The 17,733-nt window shown below is 40.1% G+C and overlaps 1 protein-coding gene across 1 annotated transcript in view; it reads left to right on the top strand.

Moving 5' to 3' along the window:
* LOC130911306 (monocarboxylate transporter 1-like) overlaps positions 1–16,409 on the top strand; it is a 29,341-nt gene extending 12,932 nt beyond the window's left edge. The window contains exons 3-5 of the mRNA XM_057829179.1: positions 7,966–8,109; positions 8,186–8,980; positions 10,575–16,409. Coding sequence (XP_057685162.1) covers positions 7,966–8,109; positions 8,186–8,980; positions 10,575–10,885 — 1,250 coding nt within the window. The 3' untranslated portion in view covers positions 10,886–16,409. The remainder of the gene's footprint in view (positions 1–7,965; positions 8,110–8,185; positions 8,981–10,574) is intronic.
* Positions 16,410–17,733: the final 1,324 nt, after the last annotated feature.

Here is a 17,733-nt window from a genome sequence, read left to right as displayed (position 1 = left end):
TAGTTCAGTAATATGTGACTTTTTGCGTGCGGTTGCATCTCACTTTTGATACATGTTTGGGTGGGGACTTTTAGTGCAGTGCAGTACGTTTTTGCTGAATCAATATATTTAGGCGCAGTGCAATGAAACAATATCAGAGTGGCATACAATTTTTATTGTCGAATGTTTTTTTCCCCCTTAATAGTACTTTAATATTTTTCTGTAAAATGTTAATTTTTTGTTAAACGATGTTTTCTGTCTCAATTAGGTGTCTTGAAAATTAGTTGATTAGTAGTTCATAATATTTTGGGAATTTTTGGGAAGTTTTTGTTGCCATCAAATTTGAATTTATTCCTGTAACGTTATTGCTTCAAATACAAGTAGTCCCTGGGTTACGACGTACTTGACGTACACGATTTCGACTTAACGATGCCGGAGTCTGGTCCGCCATTTTGTCTCCAGTTTTATTTTATTTTTAGTCGCACAAACAGTACCTAATTGTACCTTACCGTATCTTATTTTTTACTTTACTTTATTAACATGACTTTTTCTGTCCTCACTAAACCTGAAGTTGTTCAGCTTGACGGACAGCAGACAAAAAGTTTGTGCTTTTTGAGCTTTTTCTTCCTTCACTTTTGACGATTTGTAAAGCTGTAACACAAATACTTAATGTACACGTCTGATCAAAACGACACCCATTTTAACAATGAAACACTCAAAACAAAATGACTAGTGTTCAAAAAGTCCATCTAGTCTGATCAATATGTAAATTTAGTCAATTAAATGAACCTGATTTGCTTCACAAAAGTCCGCTCGCTTAAATGCTATGAGTGCTAACTAACATATTTACTATTCTCATAGCAAATCGCTCATATGCAGCTCTAAACTTAATTACAAACGCATACACAAACATATTAGCTGAAGCAACTTATAACTTACTTTATCCATGTGAGAGGTCTGAGTGGTCCTCGATGGAAGCATTAATAAACGAAAGTCCAGCCAGAACCAACGCTGCCACCAGAGGGCAGTGTATCCTCCCCCATTTAACAAAATACAATACTTTTGGAATTTTTGGGTAGTTATTATTAATTTGTAAAGGGTTAATTCTGATTTACGCAGAAATTCGGGTTACGTTACCAGCGTAGGAGCTGAACTCATTCAAAACCGGGGACTACCTGTATTTTGACAATCTCAAAGATAAAAATTTTTCCCATCTAACATTACAAGTTTTCATTTTGAGTTTTTTTTCTCTGGGCGTATTCTGACTATAGTCTCGGATAATGTTATTGTTTGTTGTATTTTGACATTATTCTTGTAAAATTATTGCTTTTTTCAACTTTTTTAATGTAAGTTCTTCAAGAATACCTCTCTGGTTTTTCATGTCTATTTGTTGTTATTATGCTACGGGGTTATCATGTCTGTTATGATGATGCCTATTGAAGGTCTCCGTTTTATTTGGGGCGTGAATTGGCATGAGCAGTTTTGTAAGCATTGCTTTAAAACAGAAGTAGAGTAATCTACCCTTTATGGTGAATCTTATGTTCTAGACCACTTCCACAATATCTATTTATATCCAATGTTTTTACAAACTTCATCACAAGACAACCTGCTCTTGACCCACCCCACTACGGTGGCAGTCCTAAAAAAGGACACCTTCCAGTTTACAGTAAAGAGATTTCAGCAGCTTTTTCTGAATGCAATTTAAAGGTTACATTACTTAAGGGTGAGCACTAGTGTGTGAACCTTGGCTTACTATTTTCTTAAATAAACAGCCTGGTCTGGTTCCAATCACGTTCCCACCCCAAGTCACAGTCAACACCTTAAAACTGCATTCTCTTGTCTGTTCTCCTCACGAACCTCGTCAGCCTCCAAAGATTTCCTTATGCATTTTTTATAAGCACTTAAAGCTTTAGGGACCTCTAAAGAAAGAATAGAAGGAGCCGAAGGCATAACAGGGGCCAGATGTTGAAGCACTTGTTTTTTTCGCTCTGCAGTTTTCCTTTCCGCCTTTTCCTGATTTCACAATTCAGTCCGTTCTCTTGAGCCACAGCTGATCCGGTTACTGACAGGTGATGACTCATTCTGCCTTTTTCAGGGACACCAATCTAGTATTTATTATTTGCACTTTGGAGTCATGTTCCAAAGATTGTGCCGCTGAAATTTCATGAACTTGTTAATAGACAATAGGCTGTTTGTCGGCGGTCAAAGCCTTCAGCCATCGAGTGGGAGTGCCGACGGTTCACTTGTATTTCACTTTTTGTGGCTTGCCGGCAGGAAAGTCCTGGTTTTAGTGTGCGTGGGATGTAAATGGAGCTGAGGCAGAGTAAATACAGTGTGTCTGTGCCTCTCGTCTTATCAGATTTTTTTTCCCAGCTCAGTTTTCAGATTTGCTTTTCGTCTCTTCTGTTTCCACTGGAGGAATGACTCCATCCGGGCAAAATGCGATACACTCGACAAGAGAAGCGTCATAGTCGTCTACTCATTTTCACAAGTGAGGCCAGTGAGAAAAGTGATGGCAAGGAGGGGGAGCAGCCCGTGTTTATATAATCCCTTTGAGAGCACTCCTCACTGGCCTCTTTGTGATTTGCCAGATAGCAACAAAGAGCGTCAGCGCTCATTTGTTTCTCTGTGCGTGAGTTTCATTCTTGTTCTCTTTCCGCCCAGAGTCTGGCTTGCGGTGAGGGTTTGTACAAGCGTTCTGATCCAGCTTCGACAGAACCTCACCAGCTGATGTCCATTCGCAATACTCGTGTCAACCCTCGTCTGTTGAGATTCAGCTATCAAATTTGGCTCATCTCCGCAACTTTATTCATCAGTTCCCATATTTAAAGCGGAAATGTGAAGTAAGGTTGGCCAACCATGTTTTTGAATAATATCAATGGCTAAACAGTTATAAGCATATTTTCGTTATTTTTTTAAACGCAACCCTTCCAGATTCCTTGTTTAACCCATAGCAACGCCCTTGACAACGAAAATGCTTTTCTTCGGCAATCTTCGGAAATTACGTCACACAGGGTAGTGCGAGGGAAGTCCGCCATAGAACAGTATTGTTTGTTGCATTACTTCTCGGTAAGATGCCACGGCGGTGTGTGGCGATGTTTTCTCACTCAAACGAAAAGTTGTATGAGTGGCCAAAAGATAGCAGGGCAAGTAAATGAACATCTTTTCGTTCACACGAAGCGAATGAATTTCACGCCATCATCGAGTAGTGTTCTCTGCTGCAAACACTTCGAAGATGCCTGCTTCCTTAACCGGTCTGCTTATGATCAAGGATTTGCCAAAAAGTAAGCGTGATTTTTGGATAGATGACTGATGACTTTGTCAAAGCAGAGCTGCCAACTGTTGTGGAATGAACAGTATAAGCTGGCGACGTTAGCCGAAAGTTAACTCGTGGCAATCCCCGATCATAGCTGTTGTTGCGTTCGCTAGGTTAAGCGTGTTTAAATTGTGTGTCATCTACGATCTTGTCCGAAAGGGTTAATCCACTGTCAATCGGGAAAGGAGTGTGGATGTGCATATGAGCGGGTCGGCGTCGCGGTAATTCACGGTCACGTTGCCGTAAGAGACACACACCGCCGGTGAGTTTGTGCACATTTATTTGTATTTGTATTATGTATTTCCACCTTCATGCTTCAAGCATTGCATTGCATTTGTACGGTTCGGCGTTTCTTTCATGGTGATCGCTTGATAGCCTTCTAGTTTGTGTTTTACGTACGAGAGCCGCTGACAGGTGACAACAACAAGCGTGTTGCTTTTAATGTCTGGTAGCGAATCAGCGAGCGCGCAGGTCACGCAGTGAATCATGGGAAATGTAGTCTCGGGACAACACTGAAGTGGTGCTTTGTAATCTGTTCGCTTGTGTGAAAAAACTACATTTCCTCACGCCATATGACGCCACTTCCTGCCGAGAGCCCCGAGCTGTGTTCGTACTGTTAGCTCCATGTGTTAATAAAGAAACAAAGTTGTCAGCACGTCGTGTGTTCGATACATTTGTAAACAAAAAGCTCATAACAAGACACTATGCACGATCCGTTTAAGAGACGCTGGAGTAGTAGGAGGCGAGGAGGAGATCAGCGAGAAGCAAAACTTCGCGGTCGAATGTGGCGGCAGTCCGCTATTATTTTGTTTTCTTATTGTTGCCACAATAAAGTGGAGAAAGCCATCAACGACTCATCTCCTTCTTTCCCCCCAACGTTTTTATATTATTATTTTATATGCACGAGAGCTGCCGGATCCGCCAAAATGAACATGAAGTCTGATTATTCTTTTTTTTAACAATGTCATCAGATAGACAAAAACATAAAATTATGTGCAAATGCCTCCATCTTCAAACCATGAAAATGGTAAGATATAGGCTGTTATTAATCTTGTAATCTCGATGGGTCTTGTATCCATTCCATGTCAGGTAGTCTAGACACATTGTTTGCATCCTGATTAGCGTCTGGCTAATACATGTTAGGTCCAACATAAAATTCCAACCTCCTCTTCTTCCTCCAACTCTTCAAAAACTTGGATCTCCTCCCTTGCGCTCGATCTATCACTTATATCGCTGTTTGAATCATTGTTTGAAGGGCTTTGTATGGCGGCCGTATGTATGGAGCTGCCATCGCTGTCCCGTGTTCGTCCCCTTTCAGGCTCGAACTTCGGAAACGCTATTATTTGTCAAATATACAACATATAAATTATTTGTTCATGCTTTATTTGTTGGACAATGTTTAATTACTTAAATTGTGACCCTATTTGGCATGTTATGAAATTACTTCACATTTCTGCTTTAAAGGGAATGATGGGCTGTTCTCTAATTGGCGGTAAATGGAGTCAGCTATGTTCAGGTCTACAATGGCACAAACCATTTTCTTTCAAATACAACGACTGGCGTTTTTGATATACAGGGGTTGGACAAAATAATGGAAACACCTTAAAAATCAACAAAAACTAATTTAATATGGTCTAGGTCTGCCTTTTGCGGCAATTACAGCTTCAATTCTCCGAGGTATTGATTAATACAACTTGTGACTTGTTTCCAGGGGAACTTTTAGCCATTCTTCAGTTAGAATACCCTCTAACTCTTTTAGAGACCATGACGGTGGAAATCAATGTCTTAATTGAATCTCTAAAACTGACCATAAATGCTCAATAATGTTAAGGTCTGGGGATTGTGCCAGCTATACGAGATGCTCAACTTCATTAGAATGTTCCTCATGCCATCCTGTATGTTCAATGAATATGATGCCAAATTGTTAGGTGTTTTCCATTATTTTGTCCAACCCCTGTATTGGCAAAACACAATCTAAAGACCTCCTCGCGCAGTCGCATCAGGCTAGAGCTGCGCTTGGCTGTGAAATGCTTAATTTGCTGGTGGGGGGCTCGCTGAAGTTATTCGTCCACGAACTATACTTGACGTTGCGTAGAAAATTAGCCATTGGTGTTAAAATACAGTGGGGCAAATGACTATTTAGTCAACCACCAATTGTGCAAATTGTCCTACTTGAAAAGATTAGAGAGGCCTGTAATTGTCAACATGGGTAAACTTCAACCATGAGAGACAGAATTCGAGGGAGATTATCAGTGGTCTTGTATGTCTTCCATTTTCTAATAATTGCTCCCACAGTTGATTTCTTTACACCAAGCGTTTTATCTATTGTAGATTCAGTCTTCCCAGCCTGGTGCAGGTCTACAATTTTGTCTCTGGTGTCCTTCGACAGCTCTTTGGTCTTGGCCATAGTGGAGTTTGGAGTGTGACTGACTGAGCTTGTGGACAGGTGTCTTTTATACCAATAATGAGTTAAAACAGGTGCCATAAATACAGGTAATAAGTGGAGCCTCGTTAGACCTCGTTAGAAGTTAGACCTCTTTGACAGCCAGAAATCTTGCTTGTTTGTAGGTGACAAAATACTTATTTTCCACCATGATTTGCAAATAAATTCTTTAAAAATCAAACAATGTGATTTTCTGTTTTTTTTTCACATTCTGTCTCTCATGGTTGAGGTTTACAAATGTTGACAATTACAAGCCTCTAATATTTTCAAGTGGGAGAACTTGCACAATTAGTGGTTGACTGTTTAACAAATTCATTTCATTTAGTTGTGTGGTTTGGAATAAAATGCCTTCAAATGTCTGCACACACGAAAAAACACAATGGACAATAAAATCAATATGGCTAAGCTGTGTCACAAAACAGGCGTATTGAAAACTCGAAATGGGTGTAAATGTTTTTAGATATTTTCTTTTCCTCTCTCTACTCTCGTAAAAGTTGTGTAAAGAAATAGCGGGAAATGTCACGTGGTTTGCGCCAGCGTGGGAGAATTTACTTTCCAAGAGTATGAGGGATTCGACAGGGAGGAAATGTTTCGTTATCTGTTAGGCATATTTGCTTAAATGTCATAAATTCATTTGGACAAAACACAGGCCGTGCAAAATAGTAAAGAATAGCAAAAGCAAAAGTGATCCAATCATTGGATCACTGGTGCATTACATACATACATTCTAATGAATCAACAAAGCAGTCCCCACCCAAAAATAGGCTCCCCACACATTGATGAAGGCTGTCACACCCCCCCCCCCTTAATTTAAATCACAAAATATTTATTTGGAGTCGTGGGGGGCGAATTTAAGTGCTGAGATCAAATTTTTATTGAGCGGCCCAACCCATAAAAAATAGCAGGCCGGTTTCTCTGGTACTTTGGATCCGCTTCGTGTTAGTCCATGCCTTCATTCATAGGCAGCTCGGCAGTCGGCATGCGAGACCGACACCAGAGATGATTTGTTTCTCCTTCCCTTCCTCGCAGTGCTCTGTTGTCATGGAAGTGAACAGAATTTCAATTTACAAACAGAAGCGTTAAAGTAAAAGGCTTCGTGTTGAGGGTCAGGGTCTCCTTGGACTCAGTGATGAGAAGTTACGCAAGATGCGCTTGGCCCGCCTTTTCATTTTTGATAGCACATCACCATCTAGTGGTGAGAAGTGACCGTGCTCTTTTGAGGTTGTTAATATTTGACGCAGGAATTCGAATAATTCCAGTAGTTTTCCAGTGGTTCTCAAATGTGATTACCATGAATGGCCATACTACCAATCTAAGTTATATCAGTATGTAGATGCATAATATTTAATGGTTTATAAATGCTTTTGGACGTACAGTCATATGAAAAAAAATAGGACACCCCATTAAATATTCAGTTCCTTATTAAGTAATGTTCACATATCAACGTTTGATCTTGTTTTTCTTTATCTCTGGAAAAAAATGTGATTTAATTGTAGGTAAACGACAGAAATAGCATTGTTTTACTCATTAAAACAAATTTATCAACAAAAATAAATATTGTTATTGTTTACCTGCAATTAAATCATTCTTTTCCAGAGATAAAGACAAACAAGATCAGACATATATATATATGTGAACATTTCTTAATAAAGAACTGAATATTTAATGGGGTGTCCTAATTTTTTCACATGACTGTATATACACATAACTATTCAGGGACTGTGGTCAGAAAAGTGGACATCTATTCAAAAGTTATTATTAGCTTAACTCATTCACTGGCAGCCTAAGTCAGAGAGTATGTGTTGTGGTAGTTAGCAAAAGAGGCAAAAAAAAAAACAAAAAAAAACAACTATTCATGGAAATGGTCGCCCAATCCATTTCAACTGGGAAGGATTGAATGAATGAATTGGATATCTATTGCCGTCTATGACAGCCAAAGAGTTTAGAAATGTGAGGTCACAAGATATTTATAAAACAATAAATTAGTTCCCACAGCAAAATATGTACCACACTTATTTTAATCTTTTTTTTTTTTTTTAAGTTACAATTATTGATATTTTTTAAAAGTTTTTTTTAAAAAAACTATTTACAATTATTTACATATACATATTATGTAATTACAATCTTTTTGCTCTGTGTTCATAAAAAGCAGAATTAAAAGCGGTCCTTTTAAGAAGGATTTTAATACACATCAAGTTTGCGTCCCTCACTCTTTCTGTCTGTTCAGGTCCAATCAGCAGCATCCTGGTGAATAGATTTGGCAGCAGACCAATCATCCTGCTTGGCGGTTGTCTGGCGGGGTCAGGACTGGTCGCCGCCTCCTTCTGCAACACGGTGCCACAGCTCTACTTCTTCATCGGAGTGGTCGGAGGTGGGCGGCAGTACTATTTGGCAAGTGCTCAATTCTTCTTCAAACTCTGAATTTAATATTGGAAACTCTCGTTCAGGAATGGGCTTGGCATTTAACCTGAACCCCGCTCTCACCATGATCGGCAAGTACTTCTACAAGCGGCGACCCATCGCCAACGGCATAGCCATGGCCGGGAGCCCTGTCTTCCTGTCCACACTGGCGCCGCTCAACTCGTGGCTGTACGACCAGTTTGGCTGGAGGGGCAGCTTCCTCATTCTGGGGGGACTTCTGCTCAACTGCTGCGTGGCCGGCTCGCTCATGCGTCCCATCGGACCCAAGCCGCAGCCACCGTCGGTGTCACCTGAGTCGGGCGATGTGGCGCAGCCCAAGAAGACTGTGCTGCAGAAGGTCAACTCCTTCATTGACCTGACGCTGTTCAAGCACCGTGGCTTTTTGCTCTACCTCATGGGCAACGTCATCATGTTCTTAGGCCTCTTCGCGCCACTTGTCTTCCTCTCCAATTTTGCCAAGAGCAAAGACATCAGCAAGGAGAAGGCGGCCTTCCTGCTCTCCGTGCTGGCCTTCGTCGATATGTTCGCACGGCCCTCAATGGGCCTGCTGGCCAACACCAAGTGGGTCCGACCCAGAGTGCAGTATTTCTTCGCTGCCGCAGTCCTCTACAATGGCGTCTGTCACGTCCTGGCCCCGCTCTCCCACGACTACACGGGTTTCGTCATATACGCCATCTTCTTTGGCTTTGCCTTCGGATGGCTCAGCTCGGTGCTCTTCGAGACTCTCATGGACTTGGTGGGGGCGCAGAGGTTCTCCTCCGCAGTGGGCTTGGTCACCATTGTGGAGTGCGCCCCTGTACTGCTCGGCCCGCCACTAACAGGTAGGAAGGAGACTGAAATGGACTGACATGCAATCAATTTTGACTGGGAGATACTGTCTGCCCTCCAAGTCCAAATTGTCATGAGTCTGTAAAACGAGTAGTAGTTTTCAGGTTCAGAAGGTTGTTGACCGCTGCTTTAAATTGTATATCGTGAACCCCTCAATCTTGCAGTTCTATTTGAGGTTAAAGACACTTTTTTTTTTTTTCTCAATGCAATTTTGACCGTCTAATTTACCCTGTGAAAAGCGAGTTGTCCGCTGTACAGGTAGTCCCCGGTTTCCTAACAAGTTCCGTTCCTTCAGATGTTACCCGGATGTCCACGTAAGTCGGAATTAACCATTTAAATACCTCTAAACACCCTCTAAAAAAAAAAAAAAATCCAAAAACATGTATTATACGTCATTGTACTGTCCTCGCCGACACATTGGAGCTAAGTCCTAGCTGGACAGCGAGCTAAGCTCTGACATGACAAAGTCAGATTTCCATGTGGTTTGCTGACTTTATTCAGCTGCTCATGACATCAAAACTTGCAGAATGAAACTAAAATGAAATTAAATTCGTCTCATCTTCAATAACAACAATTCAAATTTGTGTTTACAAGTAGCTACTGATGCAGCAATAACAAAGGATTAGTATGTATCAGTTAGCGTCCGCACATCATCAAAAACAATCACATAAACTCTCCCCAAGTATTCAACCACAATTGAAAACGCGCAATAAACAGTACAAAGGGGTTTATATACAGCCGGCGCCTCTGGATGCTTCACAAGCAACAAATGTGCGCGGAGGCTGTCGCCTCTTCACTCGGCTGCATCCTCATGTGTGCCGTGTGTGGGGTGAGCGGGCGTGTAAATGCTCTTGCGTGCGGAAGTACAACCTGCTTTTAAAAAAAAAAAAAAAAGACAAACTAATGTGTCGTACGGTCAAAATCACGTAAGTCTGGTACGTCATATCCGGGGACTACCTGTATGTGTGTGTGTGTATATATATATATATATATATATATATACATATATATATATATATGATTTAGAAATTAATTACTCTATTCATTGTCATCCGTCACATGGGACCTGTAGTGTTTAACCCCAGCGATGAATGAAAAACAACTTCTTGCGTTCTTCTTTGGCTACAGCTGGGTTATCGAAGTCATCTTTTTCATGGGCAACATGGTAGTTTTCTTTTTCCTTCGAAGGGCCATAAAAATTGAATAATAAGTAAATAAATAAAGACTTTTTTTTTTTTTTTTTTTTTTTTTACAAAAAATGGAAAAATGGAAACATTATTTTAAAAATCATTTTTTACATTTGAAATTTTTTACATTTCTATTTTTCATTTTATTCATAAAAGGAGAAACTGTACATCAATCAGTAATCAAACAGTAAATGGAAACATGATGACGCATATGCTCACTAAATGACATGGCCTAATCTGGCTCCTGGGCCTTACATTTGACACCTGTACACTATGCTATTTAACATCCACTCCAATTATCCTCCTCAACTGCAATTTCCGCCAGTCAATGTAATATTTTTTGCGTGAAAATTTCAAAAGCGAGCTCACGCGCACGTTTCTTTTCATCCCGTTTTCTCAGGAAGCTTCTACAATTACTACCAGCACTACGACTACACTTACATCTCATCAGGAATCATCCTCATCGTGGCCAGCCTCTTCCTTTTCGTAGGTATGGGGATCAACTACAAACTCCTGGCGCGAGAGAAGAAGGACGAGGAGAAACAAGTGCAGTGCGAAGCTAAGGAGGAGTGCACTGCCATGCTGACTCCCGCCTCGCCCTCCAAGGAGGGCAACGCTGTGCCCGAAGCCACACCCGAGGCAGCACCTGACGCCGTGCCTGAGGCTGCCAGACCGGACGAGGATCCTAAGATGGACGAGAACAGGGTGTAGGAGCGAGATAGACTCTGCAAGACGCTCACTCACGCCTTTACAAACACACTTTTACTTGATACCAGCTAAAAACAAGAGTAAGCACATACTGGTTTTGTTGTTTATTTTCGCTGTTGACACCAGCTACCAGTAGGGCAACCGCATCAAGCTGGTCTGGGCACGGAACCCAAATTTCTGCCTGTGAAAAATATTGTTATTCTGTATTCGTGTGCCCTGCTGCTAGCCGATATCACCAATCATACCTGCACAAAAAGACACAACCAAACCAGTATAGAAGCTTATCAGCATTGGTTCTTTTTTGTTTGTTGTTGTTTTGTTTTTGTTTTTTTGTTTGTTTTTAGCAGGGCACTCACATTTGTTTATGTCTCTTTGTTTGTGTTTAGTTTATTGATGTGCCTGCAGGGAACACAAATAGTAGAGGACCGAAGTATACCGGTCGGATTTTGAGTCACTCTGAAGACTGCGTTCTCTCAGGGTCTCCGGCTGCCATAATGTGCGTGTGAATGACAAATGAGACAGTATTTCAACTTGCCATCCACGCAAAGCTATAGCGTGGCAAAGAACAAATATTTGAGCTCAATGTCTACAAGCAAGATGAAGGTAAGTGCGTGTGAGAGTGTTGTTCTTACATTATAGAATGTGTCAACTCCATCCCAGTTTCTTAGCGACGTTCACTTTGTCTTAAGTGCCAAAAAATGTTGTTTATCCTCAAAAAGCAAAACTATCAAGGAAAGCAATTTACCCCTACAGCAAATCCTAAATTTACCATGTTATCTTTTCTTGCATAGTATAGCAGTATTAACCACATTCTTAATGTGAATGCTACCTTTTTTCCGATTTTTGTGCTGCTTTCAATTTTTTTTTATTCTTGCAGATTGCGATGTTGTCGTGTTTTTTGACCAGCCAGGGGGGAAAAAAGTGGCAAAACCACACAAAATACACACAAAAAAGATTATCAACTGAAATAAGGATGATTTCATTTTAGGAATATACAGTGGGGAAAATAAGTATTTAGTCAACCACTAATTGTGCAAGTTCTTCCAATTGAACATATTAGAGAGGCCTGTAATTTTCAATATGGGTAAACCTCAACCATTACAGACAATGTGGGAAAAAAAAACTGAAAATCACAGTTTCACTTTTAAAGAATTTATTTGCAAATCATGGTGGAAAATAAGAATTTGGTCAAAAGTTCATCTCAGTACTTTGTTATGTACCCTTTGTTGGCAATAACGGAGGCCAAACATTTTCTGTAATTCTTCACAAGCTTTGCACACACTGTTGCTGGTATTTTGGCCCATTCCTCCATGCAGATCTCCTCTAGAGCAGTGATGTTTTGGGGCTGTCGTTGGGCAACACGGACTTTCAACTCCCTCCACAGATTTCCTATGGGGTTGAGATCTGGAGACTGGCTAGGCCACTCCAGGACCTTGAAATGCTTCTTACGAAGCCACTCCTTTGTTGCCCTGGCTGTGTTTTTGGGATCATTGTCATGCTGAAAGACCCAGCCACTTCTCATCTTCAATGCCCTTGCTGATGGAAGGAGATTTTCACTCAAAATCTCTCAATACATGGCCCCATTCATTCTTTCCTTTACAACGATCAGTCGTCCTGGTCCCTTTGCAGAAAAACAGCCCCAAAGCATGATGTTTCCACCCCCATGCTTCACAGTGGATATGGTGTTCATCAGATGCAATTCAGTATTCTCTCTCCTCCAAACACGAGAACCTGTGTTTTTACCAAAAAGTTCTATTTTGATTTCATCTGACCATAACACATTCTCCCAGTCCTCTTCTGGATCATCCAAATGCTCTCTAGCAAACCGCGGACGGGCCTGGACGTGTACTGGCTTCAGCAGGGGGACACGTCTGAGTCCCTGGCGGCGCATTGTGTTACTGATAGTAGCCTTTGTTACTGTGGTCCTAGCTCGCTGTAGGTCATTCACTAGGTCCCCCCGTGTGGTTCTGGGATTTTTCCTCACCGTTCTTGTTATCATTTTGACGACACGGATTGAGATCTTGCATGGAGCCCTAGATCGAGGGAGATTATCAGTGGTCTTGTATGTCTTCCATTTTCTAATAATTGCTCCCACAGTTGATTTCTTTACACCAAGCGTTTACCTATTGCAGATTGTCTTCCCAGCCTGGTGCAGGTCTACAATTTTGTCTCTGGTGTCCTTCGACAGCTCTTTGGTCTTGGCCATAGTGGAGTTTGGAGTGTGACTGACTGAGATTGTGGACAGGTGTCTTTTATACCAATAACGAGTTAAAACAGGTGCCATTAATACAATTAACGAGTGGAGCCTCGTTAGAAGTTAGACCTCTTTGACAGCCAGAAATCTTGCTTGTTTGTAGGTGGCCAAATACTTACATATTTTCCGCTCTAATTTCGAAATAAATTCTTTAAAAATCAAACAATGTGATTATCTGTTTTTTTTTCCACATTCTGTCTCTCATGGTTGAGGTTTACCCATGTTGACAATTACAGGCCTCTCTAATCTCTTCAAGTAGGAGAACTTGCACAATTGGTGGTTGACTAAATACTTATTTGCCCCACTGTAAATCACCGATATCATGCGGATATGATAGATATCGATTCTTTGGACAACAGTTTTTACCAATACTGTATTACAGAGTCTGCCACAATTCAAATCAATGGCCTTTGATTGATTTGTTATAATATGAGATACACATTTAAGTTACATTTGACATAAATCGATAAAAAAAAACAAAGTAATTTTTCAGTTTTTGACAGTAATTTGAACATTTCAGACATTTGAATAAAAACCATGTTTTGTTGAATTGAAATATAAAATATGAAAATGTTGATAGTTGTTTTGATTTATTTTATTGGATCGTTGTTTAATTGATTGATGTATTGTTACACCCCTTGTGCCAGTGTGAATGTGAAGTTGTGTCAAACCTTCTGCCATCCAATGGAAGAGGGTTTACTGCCAAGTATAACGCACTCTTCTTTCACGCCCCTGTGATATGACCTTTGAAACTCTTACAATTGCGTGTATTGTCAGCATAGGGAGTGCGCTTGTATCGTGTGCAGGCAAAATAAATTCAAGACTAAAAGCAACACTATGTAACTTTTCAAACTTTATAAAATATTTTCATAACATTTGTGATATGTCGACTGACTAGTTTAATAACACTTTTTAAAAAATATCTTTAGGGAGTGTATCGCTTTCACCGGCACTATTTAACTTTGAGTAGGGTGGCAGGAACCCTGCCACACACAAAAAACTACAAATTTGCTAGCTGCTTTAAGGCATACGTCACGTTCCCTTTTCCCCATTCATTATAAAGACTGAAGTTGATGCGAATGCTTTGGTGCAAGTTCTGCAAAGATGGCAGAGCGACAAAATAGACAAAAAGTTTTGTCTGAGGAGATAAAAATGGAGGCTACCAGGATATAAAGAATAAACATTGGCCAGGCTTTTGCTCGCTGGCGTGACGCCCCCCCAACTGAACTTGCCGTGTGTTGTTTTTAGCCACTATAAGGCACACGGTTGGTAACTATCATATGCTATTGTTTAGCCACAACTGGATTCATTACTAGGCCTGTCGCGATAACGATTTTCAGTGTGCGATAATTTATCTCATAAATTATTGCGATATGTGATATTGTTGCGCTCCCCCCATGCTTTTTTAAACCAATTTACAATAACAGTGAGACTACAGTATATATTAATAAAGTACAACCATTTAAACGCAATAAATGTTTACTCTTAAATTTAAAAATACTTTTTAAGAAATCACAACTAAAAAAAATAGAGCATGCCTCTTAAGTAAAAGACAACAATATTAATACCGTACAGAAACACAGAAGAAATAAAATGTCTTTCAAGAAAAAAAATAAAATTGCACCTAATAACTTAAGCCTTTAGGCAGATGAAAACTTTTCCCCTCATAGCTTCTGCTATGGGGTTCCATGTGTAATATTCTGATTGGATGTTTTCCGAGGCACCCTGAAGCGCACGCAACGGTGATGTTATTTTGTTCATGTGACGCGGCACAGCCTGCCGAGAGCCACAGGTTGAGGAAGTGTTGTTAGCGCCGTGTGTTAATAAAAAACAATATTGTCGGCAGGTCGTGTATTTGATAATCATTGCCAGAAAAACGCACATAATAGGACACCATACAGCCTCCTTTTTAATGATGTCCTTATAATGATCTGATGAATCATAAATCACTTTGTGACTTTCCACCTCCATGATGGAGCGTTCTTCGTCCATGTTCGCTGGTTAAACTGTGAATAAGCAACTGGGCTGTTGACTCCAGGCCCGGCTCCTCCTATTTTGACGGATGCGTCTCCGGCAAAATAAAAAATAGCCTAAACCATCCGGTGTGCTGGAGCCCGCCGGAGATTGTTTGCAGTCAATCCTGAGCACTGACGCGGCCGGTACACGTTGAACAATAGGATATAATGGGAATGGATTAGCTCCGGCGCTATTTTTTTCGCCGGACCCGGAAAGAAGACTCATTTTGCGTAGTTGGTAACAAGGAAGCCGAACTTTTAACAGCACATCTGCCGCACGCGTGCAGACACGTGCACGTGAGGTGATAAATCACAGCGGAAAACTTACCGCCTTCATTTTCATTTACTGTGCGATAAATGGAATTATTGCATATTGTGACAGGCTTATTCATTACCTTATTACTATTCATCCTTCACACAGCCACTGGAAACAGAAATATTGTTTATTCCATCTGCAGGCGACCGGGAGATTGATTTTTAATTGATTGATGATTTTATGACACCGCCGGTGTGCGCTTGTCCTCAAAGGAAACGCAGCGCTGATCCTCATGGGAAACGCAGTCTTCCTTCAGGCAAAACACTACCGCTGATGTCCACCGTCGTCGCTAAAATCGACAAAAACTGAAAAGTTACCAAGTGTTGCTTTAAGGCTGCAAGTCTATGCGGTAGTGTAGAATCCTGAGCCAACTTTTTAGACATCAGTCAATAATGGCCGTGAAAGTGTGTTTTTTTTTTTTTTTTGTTTGCAAAAAATGCAGAACATACATTCTTTCTGTCTGTCAATATCTGAGGTTAGAATCGATAGAAGCACTTTTTTTTTAATTTTTTATTGTGGTTAATCATTTTCTGACCAATTTCGGTTGTTGAGAAGCAATACATGTGGTACATGTTGTGGTCCAACATCACTATCTATTGGGAAAACAATTGTATAGCAATCTGTTAGGACTTTCCAATTTAAAGATGCATACGTATATTAACATTACAATGGTCATTACTGACCTCCGGGACCACAACGCCAAATGAACTACTTTTACAATGAAAGGCACAATGAGAGGAACAAAGTTTAATAGAAATGTTGTTTTTTTTTGCTGTCAAGTATTACACTCTGTATTTAGAAAAAAAACCTACACTTTTTATAACGAAGATATATTTCTGGAAAACAACAGGCTGTATTCTACTTTTCATGTGTCGTACTAATTACTGTGTGATGTTTTTCTGATGGGAGAGTGAAGAAATTAAAGGTTTTGTTAAAACAATGTACAGTTCATCAAGTCAATTTATAGCCCAAAGGGTTATATATATATATAATATATATTCAAAAGGGCTTCAAAAACAATTCTTACATTTTGAGTGAAATCTACTCAAATACGTAAATGGGTTGCACTTCTATAGTGCTTTAATTTACACTGGAGGCTTGGTCACATTTATTAACTGTCGCACTTTCAGACACACAGCAAATCCTTAGTTGCATAAACTGAATAAAGTGCCCAACTGAATATAATGTGTTTAGATATTTTTATAACGAGTAATTCCCTGAGAAGGTTAAAGTTTTAGTTTACGGACGGAACGGTTACTTCAACTCTCAGGACAACAAACCTATGCTAATCCAAAAATAATTCTATTTTTATTTTTTTTTAATGACTTGAATTCAGGGGGCCCTACAAATTTGTCATTGCATCCCCTCTTGAATATTTTTTATACCTTACAACAGAGGTCGCTCTTGCCTCTAGACAATAAAAATTTGCTTGTGCAATTGCTTGTCTGAACAGAAAAAAATACAGTACTTCTCTTAATTATTATACTATTATTTTTAATAATTATTCATCAGTACTGTATATTTTATAATTTTATAATAAAAAATATATAATTTAATACAATGCCAATAAAAACTAAACCAAATACACACTGTGACACTAAAGCATACACTGAGATTAAGGGGGGGGCAGGGGATAGACCCCCCCCCCCCCCCCCCGGGTGACCAAAAATGTCATTGCATGCAATTGACTTTCCAACGCAGTTTATGAAATAAAAATTGACTTTGGCCCAAAAAAATCTTGTCTATAAAAGTTGTAAAGCAATGAAACAAACGACAGAAATGAATGAACAAAAAAAATATTTTTAAAAATGGGTCAAAATTCACTTTCAAACAGATCATGTGAATAACACCTTAGAAACGGTTATTTGCTATGCTTAGCCAAAACCAACTCAGGACAGAAAAAAAAGATGGATATGTTTTTTTTTTTTTTTTTTCAAACCTAAACTTTCAAAAGTGACAACAACTACTAAGCGAGAACCAAGGATTGAAGATGTTGACCATCAAACGCCGGAGAGCACCGCCAAAATGGTGCGCGGAGGTTCAGTTTTCCCACTAAACACGCTAATTGTACAACAGAGCCACAACCGGGCATACCATATTCAATGGACGACGTCCTTGGCCAAAAGCATAGCTGTCCTAAGCAGCCTGATTTAGAATTCCCCTTTAAAATGATGGGGGGGGAAAAGAAGAAAAAGAACAAAAAAAAGCTCATTTTCAATGTATCATTATGAGAGAAAAGACTGGGAACCAGCCCATTAACGGCCTC

Source organism: Corythoichthys intestinalis, chromosome 2 (assembly GCF_030265065.1).
Source record: "Corythoichthys intestinalis isolate RoL2023-P3 chromosome 2, ASM3026506v1, whole genome shotgun sequence".
Classification (NCBI taxonomy): Eukaryota; Metazoa; Chordata; class Actinopteri; order Syngnathiformes; family Syngnathidae; genus Corythoichthys; species Corythoichthys intestinalis.
This window is presented reverse-complemented; position numbering and strand designations above follow the sequence as displayed.